Genomic DNA, 27,937 nt, shown 5'->3' on the forward strand with positions numbered 1-27,937 from the left:
TATAGTCTATTTATTTTAAATAAAAACACATAATAAAATATTAGACTAAAAAAACTATTGTAGATTTGTGTTGTTGTCAATCATGGCAAAGTGAAGTGACATCATCTTCACTGCTGGTTACGCCTCTTTAGTCGTTCAATAAGTTTTAGCAGGGATCCTTTATTGAATACAGTGTTCCCTCGTTTTCCGCTTGGGTTAGGTTCCAAAAAATACCCGCAATAAATGAAATCCACGAAGTAGTTAGCTTTATGTTTTACAATTCTTATAAATGTTTTAAGGCTCTAAAATCCCCGACCGCACAATTTATACACTTTTCTCATTGAGGCATTTACATGTTCTCACATTTCTCTCTTGTTCAAACTTTGACAATGTTCAAACCTTCATAAATTTTATAAAATGGGTATATTACTGTAAAAAAAATATGCAAAATTGCACTTTAAAAAAAATCTGCGATACAGCGAGACCGCGAAAAGTGAACCGCGTTATAGCGAGGGAAGACTGTACAGGAATAGACTCACTCACTCTCTCTCTCTCTCTCTCTCTCTCTCTCTCTCTCTCTCTCTCTCTCTCTCTCTCTCTCTCTCTCTCTCTCTCTCTCTCTCTCTCCCTCCCCCTCTCTCTCTCTCTCCCTCTCTCTCTCTCTCTCCCTCTCTCTCTCTCTCTCTCTCTCTCGCTCTTTCTCTCTCTCGCGAGGCAAAAGTAAACAACCAAAATGGCGGATAGTGGTAAATTGTTTTTTTTTTTTGTTCTCAAAACTAATTTTTGACCTCCAGCAAACTTACCTTCTCGTAATTTTGCTTCATTTATTGTTTTTATCTTATTTCATAAGCATTCACCGTATAATTTCATGCCGGGAGATAGCGGCATACTCGCGTACGTTTGTTACGTTAATTTATGTTTAATATTTATGAATGAAGAAAGACATCTAGTTTAATACTCAAAATTGTATTTTACCAATCACAGTCTGTGTTACCAAAGAGGAAACCATTGTAGACGTCACTTGTAGTCCGTCTGTGAAGTCGGGGTACTTCTTTTTTTCCGACTTCGCAAGTGGAATTTAGTTCACCGGGGCGTTCCCACACTTCCTGGTTTGAACTCGGAAAAGTCCGACTTGCAGCCATCCTCAAATGCAGCACAAGTACATTTTCTACAGCAATGGTCTGTTCCAAACGCAACGCCGCCGTAGAAGAAGGAGAATTTGCGGTGACGGAAGTGTGGTTAAAATAAAGATGACGGACTGACGGGCTGTAATTTAGCGATAATAGAAGTGCGGTTAAAATAACGATTAGAGAGTGACGGACTGACGTTGACATATTTGTTTGGCCGGAAATAATGCTGGAGTGACGATGATGGATGGGTAGTGTGGCCACTGCCGAATGACGAATGCTAGACCAGCAAAATTTACTGAAGCGCCAATGTTGTGAGAGTGATTAGTTCAGCTGTAAACATGATACACAACACAGCAACTGTTAAGTCTCATGAGTTGCCATTGATGGGTAGGAAGGGTATAGTAATGGATTAATAGATTTTAATTAAAAATTGGGTCTTTTGAAACTTGAAAGTGTGCGGTCTAAATAACAAAGCGACGTCAACAATGAAGTCAAATTACTTCCATGCAGATCTTCACTGTGGCAGCTTCTCAGGGCAGCATTCTGCTCAATACAAAAAAAATCATATTGAATTATCAACAATCCATCCATCCGTTTTCTTAAAAAAATTATTATTTTTTTAAATCATCCTCTGACAAGTTAAGTTCACTTACTGCCCTTGATATGTGCCTCATAGTCTGCAACTGTGTTTTTCGTGTGGAAACTGTTGATTTAAGAGGTAAAGCTATGTACGACAGGAGTCACACGACCAATGTGATTTTGCCTGAGTACACACATTTTGGTGCACAAAATGTCACCTTACATATCCCTTCATGAATAAATAATAGTTCATAATAATTATGTATCCCATTCCTCTTCTCAGTTTAGTCTTTGTACTAAAGAATCACTCCATAGATTAATCTAAATTGACACACATCATGTCGCACGTTAAGGTGAGCCTGCAGCTTTGTGTTTTACTCAACAACACACTGCCAAGTGCTCAGGACACGTGCAATATGCAATGTACATACAAAAATTAGGTAATTAGCCACAATAAGCATGTTGTCAGTTTTTTTAAAGCCCGTTTTTATTTTGTAAATAAAACACTGCAGCTCCATTCATTTTGTTGTGTTTGATTTCCAAATGGTGAACTATGTTTCAACATATGTTTACAAGTTTTATTTGTCAAATAACATGATCATATAGGTGAGACCGTGAGTACCCCGTCATCTGAACCTGTGCATAACAGCAATGTTCAGCAGAGCAAGTGACTCCAAACCACTAGACGGCGGTAATAAGCCTTTCAAGATTGTTTGCAGTCCACCATTAAAGATAGAAGAATACAAAGGACAACGTTGGGTTGGATAAGATGGGTGCACGGGTCGTACGCATGTTTAGAAATTTCAATCTGGAAAGCAGGGTTGAGCGAGAAATCTCAAAGGAAAAGCCGCGGTCTGCACCGAGGCACAAGCTCACTCAGCCGACTTCCATTGGCCACGATGACGGTAAGCTGGTTGGTGGTCGGAGGGGAAAAAAAACAAAAAACAAAACTGGGGGTCATGCTTTACATAAATGCGAAATTGTCCTTTCCCCCCCACAGCAAATTCATTTTCAGCAGAAGTTTTATCGGGCTCTGTCCACCAGAAGAACGACCCTCTATTGTTAAATTTGAAGTCAGTGTACGTGGAGTCGAAAGATGAAGCAGCAGGACCAGTTAAGGTAAGTACCTAAACCAGGGGTGTCCAAACGTTTTCATTTGAGGGCCACATACAGAAAATCAGAAGGACGCAAGGGCCATATAATGAGAGAGAGAAATTGTGTTTAGTCCTAAAATTTTTTTGCACATTTTGAAAAATGCTACAGTATACAGTATAAACCAATTTATTTGTAATATGGCAGTAGGGTTATTATAGTTTGGGAATTTTTCATTTTAGTTTGTTTTATTAGTTTTCAGTGTGGTTATGTTGTTATTAGTTTTAATTATTTAATAAATGTTTAGTTTAGTTTTAGTTAGTTTCAGTATTAGTTGTTTTTTTGTATTTATTTATTTTTTTATGTGTATTACTTGTGCGCAATATTTAAAAAAACACCGTTCTATTTGCTGTTGCTAGATGACGTCACTTCTGTGTGACATACTTTCAAACGTCATTATTCCGGTTGATATAAAAAATACATCTACTAAAAATCACACCAAAGACTAAAACGAAGTACATTTTTGCTATAATTATAGTTTTAGCTATTTTTGTAAACAAAAATGTAATTTCAGTTTTCGTTTTTATTTTATTTTGTTAAAGGGATACTTTACTTATTTAGCCATTTTGGGCAGTTGATATTTTCATTATTTTTCACGTACAATTAGTACCTTTAAAAACACATTTTGCAACTTGCTGTCAACTGAAAATGACATCACAAGGGCTCAGGTAACCAATCACACCTCAGCTTGTGAATGTCACGTGACCAAACCTAGAAAACAGGTGAGCTGTTATTGGTTACCTGAGCCTTTGTGATGTCATTTTCAGTCGACAGCAAGTTGCAAAATGTGTTTTTAAAGGTACTAAATTGTACGTGAAAAATAATGAAAGTATCAAATTAATTCTAGACAAAATATTAACTTTTTAATGGTATAATGAACTAAATAAGTGAAGTATCCCTTTAACGAAATTTTTTGAATTTTAGTTTTAGTTATTTTGTTAGTTTTAGTTAAAATAACCTTTAATAGCACCTGTGTTTTTCGACACCGTCCCATCTTACTTTGACCATCTCCAAACATTTTTGTTTTTATTTTATTTGAACTGAATCAAATGCCATTTTTAGCATATGTCGCGGGCCACTAAAAAATGGACGGCCGTAGTTTGGACGCCACTGACCTAAATAAATAAACAGGGGTCACCAACTTGGTGATCGAGGGCACCAGGTCACACCAGGGACCACATGAGCAGGCCACGGGCCGGTGATGAGACATTTGCTTTTCTGGGTCAATAGGTCGCTTGCACATCGTAATGAATCATGGGAGTTTTTTCTTCGGGCGCCATATTGGGTGGTCCGCCGGTTCACAAGGTACACTCGCGAGTTACACGGTAGAGCTTATCAACCTGATGTCATTTTCGCAGTATTTTCACGATTTACCGGAAGATCAAAAACAACGATACAGGCAGAAGGTGTCTCTGTGTGGCGGGATTGATCCTAATTACGTCCTGACCAAGGGTGATTTTTTTTGACGGAGAAAGCTTGCTGGCCAAATGTGACATCTCTGGACATCTTTCACTACCTCGTGTTGACAACATGCTCCATAACACGCCAACAAATCCCTGGAGGCTTACAATTATTTTGTAAGCGGGTGGATACAGAGTGTAAACTTTAACATCGCATCAGAAGAAACTGTTGCTGTTGCACGTAAGTAAACCACATGGTGTTGCTAATTCTGCACACAAAAATGTTGATTTGTTCTCAGGCTTCCTGTTATCATTGTGTTTACATGCACAGCTGGGTTTAACTGATGTGGTTTTTCTAACAATTTTATAACAGGCAAATATGGCAGAGCGTACAGTATAAGAATAAAAAGTAACTGTATGCACAGCCTCCCCGTGGCTTAATTAAATTTAATGCTACCCTTTCACTAGTTACATGTTACTTAATCAACTTATTCTAAATGGTTAAGGTTAACCACTCTGAGGACGTATTTTTAGTTTCAGTTTCCAGTACAATAAAACGTGTTCATGGTAACTACTAAGCATACTGACAGCTTTTCTTATGATCTCACGGTTAAGGAGGCTGTCACAACACCCAATTTCTGTCTGGTGCCGGATGGCAACAATTCCCATCACTTGTCACGACAACACCAATATTATTACCAGGTATGTATGGCTTTACTTTTTGTAGTTTCTTATTTAATTCTATGTTTCATATTTTCATTACAATGTTTGTAATATTTTCAGATTCAGGCACAGATGAGTTTAACTGGACGGGACTTCTGTGACTTTGTGGTGTGGACAAAGTGTGATATTTACATTGAGCGAGTCCACCCAGATCGCTCGTTTTGGCCAGCTGGAAAAGCCAGAGTTTTTTTTTTTTTCCAAAAAGCCCTCCTTACCTGAACTGCTCGGGACAGCATTTACTAGATCAGCAGTGGACTTCCAGTGTTCCTGCTCAGCCGCTGTCACCTACCACTTGCTCATGTCCTTCAAAGACGCGGAGTAAAGTAGTTTTTTGTGCTGCAGCAGATTGTAAAATGAAATGATATCACTTGAAGTGTGCCAATCTAGACTGCCAAAAGGACAGTGGTTTTGTGACAAGTGTGAAACAAGGATTATTGGGAAAACTCTAACACAGTACTGGTACTTGTCTTACATTAAACAAATTTAAAAGAGAGCAACTTTTTCCTCTGTACATAGCATAATGAAAGTCATTGCGTACCCCATCAACATTACATCATACCGTCATACTCTTAAAATAATGGCCTAATATTTTGACACAAATTATCAACCCTCGTGAGGATAAGCAGTAAGGAATGAATATATATATATATATATATATATATATATATTATTTTTTTAATGTAAATATCTCAGGATGGTAGGCACCTGTGCTAAAATAAACTATATTAACAGTTCAATTTTATCCGTGAAAATACTACAACTAATCATTATTCACTTCATTTTTTGTGTTTTTAGAAATAATAGAGATTTATGCCATTATTTTAAGAGGGACAATCTTGCACATTGAGTCAAATCCTGTCATTTGTATTATGTATAGCTTTGTAAACAAACCCAACAATAGAATTTGTATAATCGCTGCCTTTATTAGCTCCAAACAAACAGTAGCATGCCGTCCTCCTCCAATGCTTTGATGCTCGCCTTCGTTTCCATCATGTCATTGGCAATCAAGTCGGTTTGGCATGAGATCCCTAAAGAAATAAAAATGTAAAAAAAAAGATCACAAAAAAAATACGGTGCCAGTAATAGGTTTAATATAGTACTGTTCCTGTAACTAGCCTTTTTTTTGTCAGTGTAAAATAAATTTACACATTTTGTTGCATTTTTTAATGTATGAACATTGCTACAGGCAAATACTTATTTCCATAACCACTTCCAAATGTCTCTAAAATATAAGGTGCGTGTACACACACAAACATAAACACATACATTCATTCATGTATACAATATATCATGTAATGAATTCTGAGTGGCATACCAGAGTCAATGATGTCAGCAGTACTTGAGGGTACAGGTTACTGGAGCCATCTGGCTGCATAACTGCAACAAACTCTGCCACTTCGAGTCGTCTTTTCTTTGCTTGTCTCTCCTGTGCACGTTCATATCTGAGACATAGATGTTGTAACTTGGGACCCAACTTTAATGTTGGAGCCCATTCGGGATGATTGGACAGAAAAACGGGCGCAGGGCGACCTGTTAAAATAAACAAATATATAAACAAATAAAATATGGAAAGACTGGTTATTTTGCCGCAGCAGGGTGGCCGTGAATAAGTTCTTTAGCATGATGTGTAGGCTACCGGGGGTCTGTTTTCTTGCATCACCCCCTTCTGTCTCTTTTTTCCAAGTTTACATTTTGCCACCAAAAAACATGTTATCGGCATTAAGAGCCCAAGATTAATCCATCCAATTTCAGCAGTAAACACTTTGCACTGGCACTACTTTGGGTGAAAATGTTCGATGTTAGCTTTCGGCTAACGTCCGCTAGCCAGCTTGTACTACCGAACTTGCCTGCTCATGAATCCAAAAAATAAGCAACTTGCCCATATATGGGCGGTCGAAACGTTATTAATCCTCATGCATTAAATAAAGGTAAACAAGCTTACCCCTCACAAAGTGATCGCTGCACACACGAGCCCAAAGTAACGACTTCCCTCCGGAGTCCGCACTCCTCTGTCTCCAGGCCCTGGTTCCTAATTATTTTCGGAATTCGGAAAAGAAATCCGACCATTTTCTCCCTTGGCTTTGTTCAAATAGCCAATAATGCAGCAACAATGTGCCATTTTAACCGCAGACAACAAACGTGATACGTGTTTGAACAAATCACTACGTGGAGGTGGAGACCACCCAGGATGGCGACGACAACAAATCCGTGACGGAAGTGACGACATGTGCAAGCGACCTATTAACTGAACGTGTAGACAAAAGTCTGTGCATGCTCGATACATAGGCGGTTGACACTGAAATGCTGAGATTGTTGAGATTTTATGTAGTAGAACTGACAAAAAGTGACACGTAATTGTGTAGTGTATTGAAAATGAATCTACAATATAAATCTGCAAAGTGTGATGTGCATTTGTATTCAAACTAGACACACCGATGTGTTGTTGTTGTTGTTGTTGTTTTTTTTTCCCCCCAAGGCCGAAACAGTAGTCCGATATTTGGAGCTGATATCTCTTTCATGAAAAAGGGAAATTATTGGTGTCAAAATGTTAAAAAGTACTTGACGTCTTAGGTAACTTGGGAGCTCTTTGATGTTTCATTTTACACAAAGTGAACATAGCATCGTAACAGGGACTTTGAATTTATTTTGCTTAAAATGGATGGATGTAGGGCTGCTCGATTATGGAAAAAATAATAATCTTGATTATTCGATTATTATTAAAATAATAATTATTTTTGTACAAATGCCATTTGCGGCCCGCCGTCCATTTTTCAGTGGCCCGCGACATATGCTAAAAATGTCATTTCACTCAGTTCAAATAAAATAAACAAAAGAAAAATGTTTGGAGATGGTCAAAGTAAGAAGGGAGGGTATCGAAAAACAGATGCCATTAAAGGTTATTTTAGTCAACTAAAACTAATGAAAAAAATAAAACTAAAATTCAAAAAACAATATTGTTACCGATATAAAATAAAAACGAAAATGCTTTTTAAAAAATGAAAACTGAAACTCAATTTTATGTTGACAAAACTAACTAAAACAAACAATTATTATTATTAATTATAAACTATAATTATAGCAAACATCCTTCGTTTTAGTCTTTGGTAATTAATTTAATGCATGAGCCTTTGGGGATGATTTTAAATGTGATTTTTAGTAGATTTATTTTTATATAAACCAGAATGACATTTGAAATTATGTCACACAAAAGTGACATCATCTAGCAGCAGCCAATAGAAAAGCAAATTGTGTTTTTTAAGTAATGTGCGCAAGTAATGCACATTTAAAAAAAAACTAATACTAACAAACTAAACTAAAACTAAGCATTTTTTAAAGAACTAAACTAATAAAAACTACCAGAACCAACCTGAAAACTAATAAAAACTAACTAAACTAAACTAATAAAAACTAACTAAACTAACTAAAAATGAAAAATTCCAAAACTATAATAACCCTACCGCCATATTACAAATAAATTGGTTTATATACTGTAGCATTTTTCTAAATATGCAAAAGCACAAATAAATTATTTGTACAATTTTTAGGACTAAACACAATTTCTCTTCATAACATTGTGGCCCTTGCGTCCTTCTGAGTTTGAAGTTGAAGTTGAAGTTGAAGTTTATTGAACATATATATATATATATATATATATATATATATATATATATATATATATATATAGACACATAAACAAATAAAGAAAGTTAAAAGTAAAAATAAAAGAAACATCCAATAAATATCGATTTATATGTTGTTGAAAACTTATCCAGTCCTACCCCTTATTCTTCATATCCTATCACTTATTTACAATAAATTACATTTAATAAAAGAAAATATATAATCCTACTCATATAACGTATTTAAAAAAAATACACAATAGTAACACACATATATACAAATTTCATTACACTCATATTGATACATTAGAGAAAAATAAGTAAATAAATAAATCATTTCTACAATTTTCTTAACTCATGTCTGATTTAAATAATAATGTTGAACTTTACTTTTAAACATTTTTTTAAATTCAACAAGTGAATTACATCTTTTCATGTCAGTTCCCAAGTTATTCCACAAATTAACTCCTTTAACGGAGACACACCTTTGCTTAATATTTGTTCTTGTTTTGGGGGTTTTGTACACACTTGTACCCCTTATCTCATAAGGACAGTGTCTAATTTCAAACAACTTTTGAGTACTGTGGCAGAGTAGATTATTGTATACTTTGTACATTATTTGTGCTATTTTAAACTCAACCAAGTCAGAAAATTTCATTGTATTTAATTTAATAAATAGTGGATGTGTTGATTCTGTATAATTTGATCGATTAATAATCCTTGTGGCTCTTTTTTGCAATTTAAAAACAGCGTCGGGGGGGGGCGCTCGTGAGCCGAAATGGAGTAAAGACGTGCTTCTCTGAGCTCCTGCAGACTTTTTCTCATTTCACTTAAAAAATGACATTTTTTCTGCCCTTTTGAAACGAAAATTTGTGTATTGCAACTTTGAACCTTCGAGGACTCGCTAACGTCGCTCATTTCTGCGCATGGCGGATAAACTACAAAAATTTAAGTTCGACGGCGCTGGTGAGAAGCCCAAAAGGCCGACCAACGAGGCAACAGGCTATTGAATCGGACAACTCCAAGACCAAACTGTCACCTCGGGACATGGGCGACGACGTTAAAGCTCAGATTCTGACGACCTTGAGAGGCGACATCACCCAAATCATAAGGGAGGAACTTAAGAACGCCTTGGCGAATGACTTCGCCGCTCTCAAAGATGAGCTCCAGGCGGCGCGGGCCGAGATTGCTAACAGTGCTGTTGCGGTGAATGCTAGATTTGATAGCATTGAAACCGACGTCCAGGAAGTGAAGGATGATATGTCTGCATGGTCTGATGATGTAACCGAATTGAAAGCCACGGTAAAAGGGCTCCAGAACGACGTAAAATCACTTCGGGAGAAGTGTGAAGATCTGGAAGGAAGGATGAGGCGTGGAAACATTCGCATTGTGGGCATCGATGAATATCCGAACTCCAGTAGTCCAAAGGAGGTGTCTAAAATTATTAAACACGTTCTACAGCTGGACAGGGATGTCAAAGTTGATCGCTCGCACCGTACACTTGCACCCAAGAAGCCAGGTGACGACAGGCCCCGAGTGATTGTTGCCAAGATGCATTACGACGGGGATGCTGCGGACATCTTGAGAAGAGCCAGGGAGAAAGCCCCGCTGACGTACAACGGAAAAAGGATCAGCTTTTTCCCGGACTACACCACGGGAGTTGCGAAAGCCCGAGCCGCATTCACAGATGCACGGAAAGCTTTGCGGGGGCGTCGTGATGTGCGTTTCGGATTGTTCTATCCAGCAAGGTTCCGTATCACCTTCAAGAATGAAAGCCTGGAGTTTCAAGACCCCGCCAAGGCCATGACTTACATCCAGTCTACTATCCTTTCCGTGCCTGAGGGGTAACCTTAAGGTACTGTGTGCTCGAAGTTGTCGCCAGTCTCTGCTGATAGGAACGGTGACATATTATATTGTTGCTTGCACAATTTGGTCTATCATTTACATAAGGTACTGGCAATTTTTTTCCCTTACCTGGAATTGTTAATTGTTAATAATGTATCATTTGTACTTTTGTTTAGTAGACTAAAATTGAATACTTGTCGGGTTTTTTTTCTCTCTTATTCCATATGTGATCTGCAGGAGCCAGAGCTCCAATGTTGTTTTGGTTGGTTAATTCACAATTTGGTTTTTGCTCCTCTCTTTTGGAGTGGATAGAGCACATCGTGTTAGACGGTGTTTTTTTGCTGCTTAAATACAGTGGCTAGGGACGTTATCCCACACTTTTGCGTTTCATATGTTAGTTTTTTTGTTATTAGTGTTGTTTTCTTTTGCATTCTGATCTTCCTGTTCCCCGGAGATCTAGTTACATTTAGGAGAACAATAGAGCTATTATTTTTTACATGTTATGGTGTTACTTCTATAAAGGTAAAAGTTTTTTATTTTGATCAAACATTCCTGCGCACAGCTATGTCATTACATATGTGGTCACTACTATGCCTCTCTTCACTCGCCTCTCCCCCAATACAATCCTCAAATTGCCTTATTTGTACAACAACTAACTGTTTTATGTCATGAGTCCTCTGACAATTATAAGTTATAATGTGAGAGGGTTGAATAGCCCGATCAAAAAAAAAAGAAAATATTATCACAGCTTAAACACCTCAAATGCCAAATTGCCTTATTGCAAGAAACACATTTATCAGATGATGAGCACCAGAAACTGAGGAAATCCTGGGCTGATAAGGTGTATTATTCATCTCACTGCTCTGGGAAAAGAAGAGGGGTGGCAATATTAATACACAGACAAATTAATTTTGCTGAAACATTAGTACATCGAGATGAAGAAGGCAGGTTTATACTGGTCAATGGGCTCCTCGATGGCATTGCAGTTTCTCTTGTTAATGTCTATGCCCCAAATGAGGATCAACCAGGCTTTGTGAAGTTATTATTTAATAGGATTGCGGAGTATAGCTCTGGCCTTTTACTCATGGGTGGAGATTTCAACTGCGTAATGTCTCAACAAGATAGACAGTCTGCATCTCAAACCGCATTACCAAAAATGGGAAAAATTCTCAAATATTTGTCTGCAGAGGCGGGTATTGTAGACGTATGGAGATCCAAATTCCCGAAAGGGAGAGACTTTACATTTTATTTTAACAGACATGCAACCTATACGAGAATTGACTATTTTTTTTACTCCTAAAGCTGAACTGCATAGGGTTGAAGACATAAATATCATGCCCATCACAATTTCAGACCACGCTCCAGTTATTCTCCAGTGGGATCTGGGCTTGACACCAACCCCAAAGCAATGGAGATTAAATGCATCTCTCCTTAACGACAGAGAATTTGTCGACTTTATTAAAACTGAGTTTAAGAACTATTTGGATACAAACAATACTCCAGGCATATCTCCTATTGTATTGTGGGATTGTGCTAAAGCGTATTTAAGAGGGAGTATCATTTCTTACGCTACAGCAAGAAAGCGACGCAAGCTTGCTAAGCAGTTGGAATTGGAGGACAAAATCCGTGAACTGGAGCATAAACACAAACAAGGGACGTTACCTAACCTAGCAGATCTTAGTAAAGCTCGTGAGGAACTTCAAGGGCTATTGTCAGAAAAAATAGAGGGGAATTTACGATTTGCTAAGCACCAGTATTATGAATATGGAAATAGAGCGAGCAGACTTTTGGCTTTTAAATTACGAAAACAACAATCCTCTAATATTGTGCATAAAATAAAAGTGGGAAGCAAATTTGTAGTCAAGCCCAAAGAGATAGCTGAAGCCTTCGCAAATTTTTATAAACTCCTTTATCAAGATACCGATACCTGTACTGATGATTCTGAAATAGCACAATTTCTACAGAGTATTAATCTAACCGCGCTGCCTGAATCTGCTTCTACAGGCCTAGATGAACCAATTCGTGATTGGGAAATTAAACAGATTATCTCATCGTTTAAAAATAACAAATGCCCCAGACCAGGCGGAATAATAAATGAGTTCTATAAGTGTTTTCAGGAAGAAGTAACCCCCCTCCTCTTAAATGCCTACCATTACTCATTACAAACCAAAACAATGGCTTCATCCTGGTCAGAAGCAACAATAGTAGTATTACATAAGGATGGCAAAGATCCTACTAATTGTGGCTCGTACAGGCCTTTATCTATGTTAAATGGGGATGTACGTATTTTGACAGCTATACTGGCGCAACGTCTAAACAAAATAACGAATATCATTCATCCAGACCAAACTGGTTTTATCACTGGGAGACACTATGGAAACAACTTAAGGCGCTTACTTAATATAATATCATATCAAAAACAGAGTAAGACCAGGACTGCAGTCCTGTCATTAGATGCACAAAAGGCTTGACCGAGTTTCATGGAAATATTTAATTCATACATTAAGAAAATTCAAATTTGGCCCGAAGTTTATTGATTGGATTGAAACAGTATATTCTTCCCCTCAAGCAGCTGTCAGGGTGAACGGGTTCCGGTCTGCGAGGTTTAATTTGGAGCGTGGATGCCGGCAGGGTTGTCCGCTCTCACCCTTGCTCTTTGCTATCAGCATTGAACCGTTAGCGCAACTCATTAGAGATGACGATGATATAAAAGGAGTGTTGATTGGCAATGAAAAACATAAAATATCTCTGTACGCCGACGACGTCCTTATGTATTTGACTGAGCCGTCCACTACAATTCCATGTCTAATGAAGAAGTTATCATTATATGGGTACTACTCTGGGTACAAAATTAATGTAGACAAGACAGAAGCCATGGATGTTCTGGGTGATATCCCTCTGGAGCTAAAACGGCAAAGCGGGTTTCGTTGGCCAAAAGAGGGAATCAGTATTTGGGAATTTCTATTCCCATCTCATTAGACAATTTGTATAATGCAAATTATGGCAGAATAATTACTACTATAAAAAACGATTTAGATCGTTGGTCAGCACTGCCTCTCTCACTCATTGGACGCATAGAATCCATTCGTATGAATGTTTTACCAAGGTTTTTATTCCTATTCCAAATGTTGCCTTTAAAAGTACCTAGGACTACATTTGAAGAAGTGGATAAATTTTTTTCAAAATTTATATGGCAGGGGAAGCGCCCCCGGATAAAATATAAAACACTTCAAAGAGTTGGGGTAGAGGGTGGACTTAATTTACCCAATTTGAAATATTATTTCTGGGCAGCACAATTGAAACCTTTGATATCATGGTTGCAAAGTGATGTTCATACGAGATGGTTAAGCATTGAACAAACAATGTGCTCTGTGCCTCTGCAAGCTTTGCCATTTGTTGACATTTCGGTTTTCGGTTTGGGAAGGTGGACTAAAAACACACTTGACATATGGAAGAGAGTCAGACTTGCCTTTAAGATGCCAACTCACCTCTCTGCTCTGTCTAGTATTGCACACTTGAAATCCTTCACTCCAAATAGTTTAGATGTGGGCTTTCGGAAATGGGCTGATCAGGGTCTTGTCTACGTTCATCACTTGATGGATAAAAATGGTTTATTGTCGTTCGAACAATTGGGGAGAAATTCACAGCTCCAAAGAAGTGATTTTTTTAGGTATTTACAAATACGGTCTTTTTTGACATCTCATAAAGAATGGGGAAAAATAATGGACCCATCACCGATTGAAATGTTCTTAATTGAATGTCAAAAACGGCAAGAGCACAAAAAAGTTATTACAAATCTTTATAAAATATTTGTATTATTGGCTCATGATCAGCCCATTTCTGCAAAACAAAGATGGGAGGTGGAGGCGGGTCGGATTATATCTGATGAAAAGTGGAGAGAGGTATGTATGTTGGCGCACCGGACCACTAACTCCAACACATGGAGAGAATTTAAATGGAAGATATGTTGTAGATACTTCAGGACCCCAGACATTGTTGCTAAGATGACCCCTAATGTCCCAAGTCTGTGTTGGAGGAATTGTGGCACTGAGGTGCCTAATCACACACACATTTTCTGGTCTTGCTCCAAACTAAAGTGTTTCTGGGATGAAGTGTACAGGGCCATAAACCAGATTTTTCAAGTCACAATACCAAGGGACTTAATGGTGGCTGTACTTGGTACCACTCCACCTGGGGTGGAGGGACAGGCTGCAACATATCTTTTAAACATTCTTTTCACAGCAGCTCTGAAATGTATTACAAGCTCTTGGCTGCAAACTGAACCTCCCTCCTTTAATTTTTTGATTCAAAAATTGAGAGAAATCTATCACATGGAAAAGATAACCTACCTATTACGAATTCAAATGCATATTTTTAGAAAAAGATGGTGCCAGGTGGAAGATTTGATACTGAGGTCCAACTAGCAATACTCGCTGGGAAGGGTGCTTGTGGATGTACTACTCGTTGATTGTAGTGACTGTAGTGACTATTGTTGGCTGTGTAGGAATGCTAAGTATATAGATGACACTGTTTATGTCCTAATTATTGTATTTTCTTTTCATATACATGTATATTGTTTCTCTTTTAAGGAATGTTGTACAAAATGCTCTATTGTTGTAAAAAAATAACTCAATAAAATGTAAGTTAAAAAAAAACAAAAAAAAACAGCGTCGGTATTTGTTTTATATGTATTTCCCCAAATTTCCACACAATAGGTCAAATATGGTAATAATAATGTATTATATAATGTATATAGTGAATTCATGTTCAGGACCTCCTTGGTTTTATAGAGTATCCCTATGATTTTTGACATTTTCTATGTGTGGTTTCCAACATAATTTGTCAATAACTATCCATCCATCCATCCATTTTCTTGACCGCTTATTCCTCACAAGGGTCGCGGGGGCTGCTGACGCCTATCTCAGCTGGCTCTGGGCAGTAGGCGGGGGACACCCTGGACTGGTTGCCAACCAATCGCAGGGCACACAGAGACGAACAACCATCCACACTCACACGCACACCTAGGGACAATTCGGAGCGCCCAATTAACCTGCCATGCATGTCTTTGGAATGTGGGAGGAGACCGGAGTACCCGGAGAAGACCCACGCGGGCACGGGGAGAACATGCAAACTCCACCCAGGAAGGTCCGAGCCTGGACTCGAACCGGAGACCTCAGAACTGGGAAGCGGACGTGCTAACAACTCGACTACCGTGCCGCCCATCAATAACTACTCCAAGGAATTTATTTTCATACACCCTTTCTATTTCAATTAAATTCACCATAATTTTTAACTTGATGAGTGATTGCTCTAGTACCGAAAACTATGAACTTGGTTTTATTTAAATTTAATAATTTATTCATATCAAACCAATTTTTTATTGTATTTAATTCATACTCCACAGTAGTCAGAAGCTGCTTCAAGTTGTCTCCAGAACAGTAGAGAGTTGTATCATCCGCAAACAAGACACTCTTGAGTATTTTCGAGACACAACAGATATCATTCATATACAATATAAATAATATAGGGCCCAGCACAGACCCCTGAGGAACTCCATGAGTAATCTTCAATTGTTTTGAATTTGTATTATTAAACTGCACATACTGATATCTATCATCCAAATAACTTTTTATCCATTTATATGCTAAGCCTCTTATACCATATTTCACTAATTTATTCATTAATATAGAATGGTCTATCGTGTCAAATGCTTTCTTTAGATCCATAAATATCCCAACAGTAAATTTGTTATTGTCTATGTTGGTAGCTATTGCCTCTACAAGTTCCATGACTGCCATTGAGGTGGTCCGTTTTTCTCTAAACCCGTACTGATTTTCACTCAAAAGCTTATGTTTCTCAATAAAATTACCCAGTCTGTATACAAATAATTTTTCTAGAATTTTTGAGACCTGTGGCAACAATGATATTGGTCTATAATTACTAAATATGTCTATCACCACTTTTGTAAATAGGAATGACTTTTGCTATTTTCATTTTTGATGGAAATATACCAGTTTGGAAAGATAAATTACAAATATATGTAAGAGGTTTTACAACATATTCTATAATACTTTTTACTAGTGTCATATCAATATTAAAATAGTCGGTAGACTCTTTATTTTTTAATGTTTTTACAACATTTAATACTTCTATATCATTAACACCATTAAGGAACATAGTGGATGAATTATTTACAACATACTTATCTATTTCATGTTTATTTCTTGTCTCTGGGATTTCATTTGCCAAATCGCTACCCACATCAACTAAATATTAATTGAAGTTATTGACTATGTCTGAAATTTTATCGATTACAATGTCTTTATCTTTTATAAAGTACTCTGGATAATTTATTTTTTTAGATCTATTTTTAATTACATCATTTAGTATTTTCCATATTTCTTGCATATTGTTTTTATTCTGCTCTAATAATGCCTGGTAATGATCTTTCTTCCTTATACGTATAATATTTAATAATTTATTTTCATAGGTCTTATACTTTGTTTCAGCTTCCATAGTTCTTGTTTTAAGAAATCTTTTATATAAAATATTTTTCTTTTTACATGCATTTTCTATCCCCTTTGTCATCCATACCTTATTTGGACATTTATACTTCCTTTTAATTTGAACTATTGGACAGTGTTTATTGTATAAAAAGTTAATTGTTGACTGGAATTCACTATATGCAGTGTTAGGATCGTTTTTTAAATAGACCTCAGACCAGTTATGCTTTTCTAGGTCCAGCTTAAAGGCAGCCATGGACCTAGGTGTTGTTAATCTTTTTTCAATTGTGTAAGTTGACGGCTTCATCATTTTTTTATCAAAATAATCATGGAGATCTGCAAAGACCGGGAGATGATCACTTATATCATTAATAAGGAGTCCACTTTCTATTTTAAAATCTATTTTATTTATAAATATATTATCTATTAGAGTAGCTGTATCAATTGTTATTCTACTTGGTTTCGTAATAACAGGGACTGTTACTATACATCATATTTATAAAGTCAGTTTTTTTCTGGTGTCCATTAGGATTTAACAAGTCAATGTTAAAATCACCACACATTATTCACATTTTTTTATCATTTGTATAACTAAGAATTTCTACTAGTTTATCGTTAAATGTGTCAAGACATGACCCAGGTGTCCTATATATACAACTTATAATTACATTTGGTACATTTTTTATATGTACTTCAATTGTCACACATTCCATTACGTTATCCATGGTGGTTGTCAGATGTTCAACTTTACTACATTTAAAAACCTTATCGACATAAATTGCAATCCCTCCTCCCCTTCTGTTTTCCCTATTCATTGTAAACAGTTCATATCCTTCCATCTCAATATCATTTATCTCATTTTCAAGCCATGTCTATGATATGGCTATTACATGGAATTTGTTAATTTTACGCAAGCATTCTTTAATTTCTGCAACATTTTTATGGAGACTTCCGCTATTAAAATGTATAATTGAGAGTGCATAACAATCTTTATCTATATTTACATTTAATTGTTCATTTGTATAATACTCACAAACAATATCATAATTGTTGCTACAAAAAAATGTATCTGGGTCAAGGGTATTTTCTAGATCAGATATCTTATGTTCCGTATAATCAAATATTTTAAGGTTATTTCCCTTTGTGTGCAAATTTGCCATTTTGGCATTTTGTAGATCTTAATCAAGTATACTGTACCCAGCATACTGTATATTCTTTCAGTTTATTAGTGAGTTGCGTTGGTCATGATGTCTTGATGTGCTTGTTCGAGGGTGAATTATCAGTTTGTCATATCTTATGTAGGCAATCTTTCCTCTTTCTCGTGCTTCTTTCATTTTTGGTATGAGTTCTTTCCGTTTTTTCCTAACAGTGTCAGTAAAGTCCTCGTTAATGTATATATTTGTACCCTTAAGATTTTTTGCTTTTTGAAGAATTTTTGTTTTGTCTTTGTGTTTTTCAACTGTAACTGCTATTGACCTTGGTCTATTCCTCCCAATTTCAGGTTTGCCTTTGCGATGTACCTGCTCCAATTCTATCGTCTCCTTCAACTGTAGCTTCTCTTTAAACATCTTTATCACTTTCGCTTCGGTGTCTGTCCATGTTTCTCCCGGTGTTTCTTCTATTTCTTCTATAATCAAATTATTTCTCTTTGACTGTCCTTCCAGGTATTCAATTTTTTCATTTAGAATGTGTAAACTGTCACGTATCTTATAGATTTCTGTTTGCGTAGTTTTACTGTTTTCCGTGTTTTGAATTTGAGTAATTTTGAGCTCATCCACTTCCTTTTGTGTATATTGTAGACTTCCCTTTATTTCTTGTATTTCCCGGGTGATGTTGTCAAGCCTTGCATTATTTGAGTCCAATATTATTTTAACAAAACCTTTAAATTGTTCCTGCTGCTGACTTAGTAATGTATTAAATAGTTCATTTTGTTGTTGAAGTAGTGTGTTTACCTGTGTGAGTGTTAGATAGTCATCCTCCGGTTTTGAGTCTGGTCTTTGTTTTGGTGGCATGATGCGAAATCGGCGATGTAGGCCTGTCGAGCAGCGGTGATGGCAGAGCCAGACAGACAGTCTCGGCCAGCCGCGGCGACGGCGGACCCAGCAGTACAGGCCCGCAGAGCCGCAACAACGGTGGAGCCAACCAGGCAGGCCCGGCGAGCAGTGACAACGACTGAGCCAGCAACGATGGAGCCAACCAGGCAGGCCCGGCTAGCAGCCCCGGCGAGCAGCGGCGACGGCAGCACCGGCGACACAGACCCGCAGAGTGGCCGCAATGGAGCCAAACCAGGCAGGCCCGGCGAGCAACGGTGGAGCCAACCAGACAGGCCCGGCGAGCAACGGTGGAGCCAAACAGACAGGCCCGGCGAGCAACGGTGGAGCCAACCAGACAGGCCCGGCGAGCAACGGTGGAGCCAACCAGACAGGCCCGGCGAGCAACGGTGGAGCCAACCAGACAGGCCCGGCGAGCAACGGTGGAGCCAACCAGACAGGCCCGGCGAGCAACGGTGGAGCCAACCAGACAGGCCCGGCGAGCAACGGTGGAGCCAACCAGACAGGCCCGGCGAGCAACGGTGGAGCCAACCAGACAGGCCCGGCGAGCAACGGTGGAGCCAACCAGACAGGCCCGGCGAGCAACGGTGGAGCCAACCAGACAGGCCCGGCGAGCAACGGTGGAGCCAACCAGACAGGCCCGGCGAGCAACGGTGGAGCCAACCAGACAGGCCCGGCGAGCAACGGTGGAGCCAACCAGACAGGCCCGGCGAGCAACGGTGGAGCCAACCAGACAGGCCCGGCGAGCAACGGTGGAGCCAACCAGACAGGCCCGGCGAGCAACGGTGGAGCCAACCAGACAGGCCCGGCGAGCAACGGTGGAGCCAACCAGACAGGCCCGGCGAGCAACGGTGGAGCCAACCAGACAGGCCCGGCGAGCAACGGTGGAGCCAACCAGACAGGCCCGGCGTGCAGCAGCGACGGCTGAACCAGCAACGATGGAGCCAAACCAGGCCGAGCAGGCCCGGCGAACAGGCCTAGCGAGCAGGCGCAGCGGCAACGGCAGCAGCGGTGACGGCAGCGGCGACGGCAGCGGCAGCGGCAGCAGCGGCGACGGCAGCTCCAGCAGTGGCGACGGTAGCAACGGCGGCACTGGCAACGGCGGCAGCACCAGCAGCAGTCAGACAGAAGTCCTCTTTATACAACATCAAATAACAACAAATTTAAGTGCACTTCAGTTTCTCTATGTGGCCCTCAAATGAAAAAGTTTGGACACCCCTGTTGTAGACCCTTCTGTTTAGATCTGTATTGCTCCAAAAACACCCACTGATGTTCATTTCCATTGTAAGTTTCCAGAAAGATGTCGGATGTGTCAACTGAGGGGGGGCTCGCCTTTTGCGAAAGTTCAAGTGTGTGCTACTTTGTGTTGGTGGATCACATAATATCTCACAACATTTAAAGTTTGTGGTTGTCAGGTGGCAAAATACAGACAGTAGAAATGTTAGATACTTTGAATACTTTTTCAAGGCACTGTATGTAGCAATCTATACCTTATGCCATGTTAACTGCCAAAGCATTGCCCAATTCCTCCAAGCATTTAATCTTTTTTCCATCATTCAAATTGTTCCACTGCCGTCAAGATGCATAGATGCTCTGTGTGACTTACTGTTAATGTGTCGGAGCTGCCCCCTAGTGGCTAAACAACACATTTACAGCTAGTGGTTGGCAAATCCAGCCAGTCTGAGCCTCACCCGAAGGTTGTGAGCGATCCATCTCTGCTCAAACTCAACGCAAACGATTACTTATAAAATATTTGAAAGTCACACTGCTTTTGATTTTAATTAAGTTTTAAGTGTCGCCTCGTCATCTACCTCCTCTAATAATGTGATATGAATATTAGGGATGTAACAATATCCAAAACGTCACGATACGATATTATCACGATATGAATCTCACGATACGATAATTATCACGATATTGTGGGAAGGTTGCCGATATTTAAAAAAAGAAATGTCACAAAACTGTAAAAAAAAAAAAAAAAGGACTCCTACTAGAAAAAAAAGCACAATATTGTGCTTTTATACATAACAGCAATGTTATTACGTTTTTGTTAAATTATTATGTTATTATTATTATGTTATGTTGACTTGCTTCACGGGCATATTCCGTTCACCGTCATCTGACAATGTAGATTTTAAACAGAAGGGCCAAAACATCCCTAATGAAAATTAAATTGCACTAAAAAAAATTAGCCACTAGAGGGTGCACAAATCCAAATCAACCTGACTTTTTTTTAACCTGCTATGTTGCATTTAAATATTGTGAACATGACGACGACGATATTGTGGCAATTTTAATATCGCAATATCACGATATTGCGCTTTACACCCCTAATGAATATGCATGCTCACTTCATATTCTGAAAATAGAACGATCGCCCCAATATTTTGGAATTTATAGACGACATATAGACAACCTTTTGGAGCCGGCTCCCTTCAATAAAATTAAAAAAATATTGCGACTTTGGTTCTAATATTTTCAGTGTGTGTTTTGGGCATGGTAGAGATGTGTATATATTTTGTTGACAATCAATCATGGTTTTCTGACGTAGTGCTTTTCAAAGACCCCTTCTGGAGGCTCGAGTTGGCTGCTCTGACAGCCACTGCTGCTGTGAATGTTTTTTTGTTTTTTTTTCCTCAAATGCTGATGTTGAACCTTTTTTTTAGTGATCTTACTTATTTCATTTTACGAAATTGTATTCAAACTTTATCTCTTTTTACACAGCCACTCAAGGAGGTTTGTGTGGACGAAGTGAAGACCCGTCCAATGAAGGTCATGCTTCCGGGTGACTCACATGGCCTTGCAAATCTCCAAAACATTCCTCATGGCAAACTGACCATCACCGAGGCTCTCAAGGCTCTCAGCAGCCACCAGAATCAGCCTCAAAAATGGACATCTCAAAGGATCTCAGAAGAATATTCTCTGAACTTGAAAGAAACAAATTCTTTGCTGGAGTTTTTCATCCCCTTTCAAATTCAGATTATCCCACCCAAGAATGCAAATGTTAAACAAGTGAAGGCTTCATAGGAATGCATGATGAATGACAAAATACAGGATATGGATTTGGGACAAGTTTTGAACTCAATATTTATTTGAATAATATCTTTTTTCTGTCAGCCATTACTGCTATTTTTCTGTAGCTGCTTAAAGTGAAACCTGCTCGAGACACCAAATGTTTAAAAAAAAAAAAAAAAAAAACCTGAAGCAATTTTTCACCAATAAAATAAATGGATATTGAATGAACCTGTTCCACCAATGTTATTATAGTTTACGAAAACTAACAGAATAACTAACATTGAAAATTACTAAATAAAAGCAGTGCTTTTAAAAAACGAAAATTAACTGGAGATATATATTGAAATTAAATAAGCAAAAATGACATACATTCTGGATTCATTACAAATCAACTGAAATATTGCAAGCCTTTTATTGTTTGAATATTGCTGATTATGGCATTTTCTTTGAAAATATCTCAAAATATATTTCCTCAAACCAAGTAAAAGAAAATGCCATAATCAGCTATATTAAAACAAGGCTTGCAATATTTGTAATGAATTCAGAATGTATGGCATATTTGCTTATTTAATTGAATTACAGAAAATAATGGACTTTATCACATTATTCTAATTTTCTGAGACAGTCCTGTATGTCTTTCTTCCGAAATCATTGAAATGGAAACAAATGAATGCTTTAAAATATTTAACTTTGTGTGTTGTGAACTAATATAAGTTATTTGTATTTTTTTTTTTGCCATTGATATTCACATTTTCTGGCACCCACCTCTTCATGGTTTGAAAATCCTCAACTCGACTTTTTAACAAAATAATTCAGTACACTAAACTACAAATTGTTTACTTGTCATCCTTAGAATAAAATTGTTATAAACAGTTTAAGAACTGCTTGTAGACTTGAATTATAAGTAGAAGAGAAGTGGATCACAGGAACCAGAAGGAGGTAAAAGCGATACTGCCTAAATATTAGAACGACTCATTTATGTAAATAATAATTAAAAAAAAAAAGTAATGTAAACGTGAAAGACACACTTATCCTATTCTTCAGTAGCTCCATAGGAGTAGTTCATGGTTAATGTCAAAATACGTAATTATAATTACTGTATCGTACATTGATTTAAGACGGAAGAGGGCGACAGAGAAGCATTGTACATGTTTTGAAGAAGAACAAGAAGACGTCACATTATGTCAGTGGGGACTGGGAAGCATCCTGTGATGAGGATGGACAATGGCAGTAACAGAGGCCTTAAAAAAGCTTTCACATGGCTCTGAGACATGTTCAGTAAAGTCTCTGCAAAGCTCGTGACTTTAAGTTTAGGTATGGATCGTCATTTTGCCTGTTCGCATAACATCTGCTTACCTGGGAGTTGCTGAAGATGTGCTGCTGAACCTCGACGCGTTGCCTGTTTCCTCCTTGGCTTCGACATGGGAGAATAAATCGGGTCAGTCGAATTAATTTAATTAATTTGCATAGAACATGTACATACGTAATTGTTTCCCAGAGTCTCGAATTAAGCTACACGTAGATTTGACCCGCAAAAAACATCAAGATCTCGTCCACTGAAGCGCCACGTCTTAAATCTTACACAGAAAAAGTTACAAAACTTGATTTGCATGTAATTCGTTTTTATATACATATAAGGGACAAACCTAGACTACGCCTTATAAGACATAAGCCTTATTTTCATAAACCCCCCATTGGGGGGGGAAAATAAAAATTTGAAAACGTAATCTCCAAATTAAAATTGTATTGATTGTCTGTATAGAAAATATTCCCCCCTCCCCCCAAAAAGTCGATTGTTTAACTGTATTTATTCATTCATCAGGCATCCCATATGGGTCTATGCTCCAATGAAATTGAGTTTTTTTGGGGCACATTTCCAAAACGAGTGCAATTAATTATTTGTGGAATTTATCAAATGAGTCAGTACCAAAATAAAATAATTTTTGTGCCAAAGCTTGAGTTACTTGCTGGAAAATTTAGTTTGTAGAATGTTTTGATTTTTCAGTGTTCATTTATCCACTATTAACTCATTAACCATCCATTTTCACTGGAGCAAGACCCTCAATTCCACCTGTTTTATTGGATTTGACATTTTAAAGTGGAACGATTCAGTTTGACACATCTATTAATCAAAACCAATTTAATGACTTCAATTGTTTTTTGTTATGCACCTAAGAACTCTGCATTTCTGTGTAGGTTGACAACAATGAAGACTGCACAAAGTTGTCTTGAGCTGGAACCACTCGCCTCTATCGCGTCATGTGCTCACCATTGATGATGCCTGATCCCCTTGAGGAAAGGTTCACTCCTCTGTTCCGCCTCCTCCACCGGCAAGGGAAAAGGACACCAGTCTCTGCTGCCTCATTATGGGCCACCTGAAGCTTTCCACAACTCTGAGAGAGAACGTCCTCATGGCGAACAATTCCCTCGGCTCCCAGGTGCCTCCAAATCCGAAACCAACTGCCGTGATCCCAGAGAGCCTTAACGGCATTAGTCTGCCACTGCGGGTGTTCTTCTGTTTTGTTATGGTCGGCGTTTTGCTGTTTGCTCTGTTGGGCAACATGGTGGTGTGCCTGATGGTCTACCAGAGGTCGGCTATGCGCTCGGCTATTAACCTCCTCTTAGCGAGCCTTGCATTTGCGGACATGATGCTCGCCATTCTCAACATGCCGTTCACACTAGTTACTGTCATGACCACTAACTGGATTTTCGGGGAGGTTTTCTGTCGGGTTTCAGCCATGCTGTTTTGGTTCTTTGTAATGGAGGGAGTGGCTGTTTTGCTTATAATAAGCATCGACCGCTTTCTTATTATTGTCCAGAAGCAAGATAAGCTGAGTCCACGGAGGGCTAAAGTGCTCATACTGGTCACATGGGGACTTGCTTTTTTTTTCTCCTTTCCTCTCGCTATTGGTTCCCCTCGCCTACAGATTCCCCCCAGGGCCCCTCAGTGTGTTTTTGGCTATAGCTCTGAACCGGAATACCATGCTTATGTGTTGATATTAATGCTAGTCTTCTTCTTTATACCCTTCATGGTCATGTTGTACGCGTTCATGGGGATTCTGAACACCATCCGCCACAACACGTTCCGCATCCACAGCCACCCGGACGGCATGTGCCTGAGCCAAGCCAGCAAACTGGGTTTGCTGAGCCTCCAGAAGCCCTTTCAGACGAACATGAGTTTTAAGACGCGTGCCTTCGCCACCATCCTCATCCTCTTCTCTGTGTTTACAGTGTGCTGGGCACCCTTCGCCGCCTACAGTCTCGTGTCGACGTTCGATGAGGACTTCTACCGCAAAGACAGTTTTTTTCAAGTCAGCGCGTGGGTGCTGTGGTTGTGCTACTTAAAGTCAGCCCTCAACCCGATCATTTACTACTGGCGCATCAAAAAATTTCGTGACGCTTGTCTTGATCTGATACCAAAGTACTTCAAGTTTCTTCCTCAGCTTCCAGGCAACACAAAAAGGCGTATACAACCGAGCGCTGTTTATGTTTGCGAAGGGCATCGGACTGTGGTGTAAGGGAGAATTTCGCTGCGCTTCACTTCAATCAAGTCTGTTATTTGAGCCGCATTTACACCAAATGCCACACTTCAACCCAGCTCGCCACTGTACCACACCAGGGGTGTCAAACATGCAACCTGTGGGCCGGCATTGGCTCATCGGGGAGTCAAATTTGGCCAGTGAGGATAGAACACAAACAGCAGTTTTTCCATGAAAATTAACTGTTGTTGCCAATTTTGTCCACTGGACAACCACTGAAATGACATTCTGTAATTGGACTGTTACTCAGGATTGATGCACCAAAATATTTTGAGCTGTTATTTGTTTATTAGTCCACGGACATACTGGTCCGGGCCCACTTGAGATCAAATTTAGTTGCCCCTGAGTTCAAATGAATTTGACACCCCTGGTTTAGACAGTAAATCTTGATCTGGATTGTTATGCCACAAGGGTGACTACAGCTGCTACATGTTAACTCTTTTACTGCCACGCCTTATCAAAAAAAAAAAAGCCAGCCGATTTCGAGCATTTTAACTCATCTTTCAAGGCAAACTGAATATTGTGTGCTAGATATAAAAGGTGCATACCACATGAAAAATCGCATTCCATTCTTTTATTAGAAAAAAAAAGTGTTTTTACCTTATCCCGTTCTTTAGTAATCACCATTTGAAAATGTCATTTGAGTGACACTGACCGAAAATTGAAAAGGTGAAAACAAGCTTTTTGTGAAAAAATTTTCTCCACAACAATGACACCAATATTTTTTGTTTAGTGACATCCTTGAAAACGTTCGATTTCATCAGCTTCCTTCACGTTTCATTATAATTCCATACAAAAGAAATACAATGCTGCCATCTTCTGGCCATTGTTTGTGGGAGTTTTTGATTCCACAACCCGTTGACCAGGCAGCGCTGCACTTAGACGTTGCGCTGCCCACTGATTAAAAAAAAAAAAAAAAACAACAACAAAAAAACGTAGTTGACGTCATTCAGAGATGGCAAAACCAGGTCCAAAAAGTAAAAACCCTGCCGCAGTTTTGCTTTAGCCCTTGTGCTAGCTAGCTAGCTCCCTAGCAGCTAATAGAGCACCCGGGGAGATAGGTAGCTCGCGAGCTAGCACAAGGGCTAAAGCAAAATTGCGGCAGGGTTTTTACTTTCTTGGACTTGGTTTTGCCACCTCTGACGTCATTTAAAGGGATCGTTCGGATTTTTTAACATGAATCTCAATTTCATCCTCACCTCCAGTGTGTGCAATCAGCACTGACTTACCCCTGACAGCGTTCTGTGACACGAGTTCTGGTCCAGTGTTGGACGAGAGGAAAATAGTCCAGCAAGCTGGCTGGGGTCTTGGAAATAAAGCGTTTTTCTTCTAAAAACTATTTGTATTCAAAAGCGTGATACATTTCCATTACAATACTCCTTTTCTGAAAAAAGTCAGACGCCTTACCGCCAGCCACTACTTTTCTGTTCGTTCGTATCACTGCGCGGCGCCCTGTAGACGGCTAATCGACGCACTGCAGCCAGCTAGCTGATCCTTCCGCTAGAAGTTGTTTGTCTTTTCAAAGGCGGAAGAATCAGCTAGCTGGCTGCAGTGCGTCGATTAGCCGTCTACAGGGCGACGCGCAGTGATACGAACGAACAGAAGAGTAGTGCCTGGCGGTAATGGCGTCTGACTTTTTCAGAAAAGAGTATTGTGATGCAAATGTATCACTCTTTTGAACACAAATTGTTTTTAGAAGAAAAACGGTTTATTTCGGTGACCCCAGACAACTTGCTGGACTATTTTTCTCTCGTCCAACACCGGACCAGAACTCGTGTCACAGAACGCTGTCAGGGGTAAGTCAGTGCTGACCGCACACACTGGAGGTGAGGATGAAATTGAGATTCGTGTTAAAAAATCCGAACGATCCCTTTAACGTTTATGGCGGCATACATCGTGATTTTACTAATCGTTATTAAACATTTTTGGTGGTCAAAGAGTTTTAATAGTGTGCATTGTATCACTAACACAGAGTAACTACCATTGGATTCAACTCTGCAGAGGAACACAAACAGTGGAGTCTGTCAGCGATGTGTCTCTAACAGAAATTGTACATAACAGTACAAAGTCATCTTCATTTGTTAAATCTGTTTTAGATGTCTCCCTCTCCAATTCACCTGAATGAAATGATCAGCTCATCAGCAGTCTTTGTAGAAGCCTGACAATGATCCTGATCATCTCAATCGGGTGCGTTTCGAGGACCGGACTTGGGCACCCCTGCTGTAGTTTATGACACTAGTTAGCAATGGGAAGTTACTGTAAACGTCCATAGCGTCATTCTGTAGAGTAAAATATGGGAAACTAAGAGTTCCAAACTTTCAGAGAGATTTTCCCATTCAATTGAATTATTGATCACTACAAAGACCAAATGGTCCAAAACAAACTGTCCAATTTTGTAGTC

General features: G+C 39.0%; 2 protein-coding genes and 1 long non-coding RNA gene across 3 annotated transcripts; all 3 read left to right on the forward strand.

Moving 5' to 3' along the window:
- The first annotated feature begins 2,385 nt into the window (after positions 1–2,385).
- ndufaf4 (NADH:ubiquinone oxidoreductase complex assembly factor 4) lies at positions 2,386–22,159 on the forward strand. Its single transcript, XM_077510118.1, has 3 exons — positions 2,386–2,593; positions 2,689–2,807; positions 21,707–22,159. The coding sequence occupies exons 1-3, from the start codon at positions 2,458–2,460 to the stop codon at positions 22,007–22,009; spliced, it is 558 nt and encodes a 185-aa protein (XP_077366244.1). The 5' UTR covers positions 2,386–2,457; the 3' UTR covers positions 22,010–22,159.
- On the forward strand, positions 3,698–5,530 carry LOC144010041 (uncharacterized). Its single transcript, XR_013281126.1, has 3 exons — positions 3,698–4,481; positions 4,856–4,942; positions 5,024–5,530. It is a non-coding gene; the product is annotated as an uncharacterized LOC144010041 (long non-coding RNA).
- A 408-nt stretch (positions 22,160–22,567) lies between the features above and the next one.
- On the forward strand, positions 22,568–26,483 carry gpr63 (G protein-coupled receptor 63). The gene is made up of 2 exons (XM_077510117.1): positions 22,568–23,435; positions 24,194–26,483. The coding sequence occupies exon 2, from the start codon at positions 24,364–24,366 to the stop codon at positions 25,513–25,515; it is 1,152 nt and encodes a 383-aa protein (XP_077366243.1). The 5' UTR covers positions 22,568–23,435; positions 24,194–24,363; the 3' UTR covers positions 25,516–26,483.
- Positions 26,484–27,937: the final 1,454 nt, after the last annotated feature.

Source organism: Festucalex cinctus, chromosome 21, assembly GCF_051991245.1.
Source record: "Festucalex cinctus isolate MCC-2025b chromosome 21, RoL_Fcin_1.0, whole genome shotgun sequence".
NCBI lineage: Eukaryota > Metazoa > Chordata > Actinopteri > Syngnathiformes > Syngnathidae > Festucalex > Festucalex cinctus.

Coding starts and splice junctions, on each gene's coding strand:
- ndufaf4 (XM_077510118.1), top strand. CDS start 2,458: ATGGGTGCACGGGTCGTACGCATGTTTAGAAATTTCAATCTGGAAAGC. Junction 2,594..2,688: donor TTCCATTGGCCACGATGACG/GTAAGCTGGTTG, acceptor TCCCCCCCACAG/CAAATTCATTTTCAGCAGAA. Junction 2,808..21,706: donor AAGCAGCAGGACCAGTTAAG/GTAAGTACCTAA, acceptor CTTTTTACACAG/CCACTCAAGGAGGTTTGTGT.
- gpr63 (XM_077510117.1), top strand. CDS start 24,364: ATGGGCCACCTGAAGCTTTCCACAACTCTGAGAGAGAACGTCCTCATG.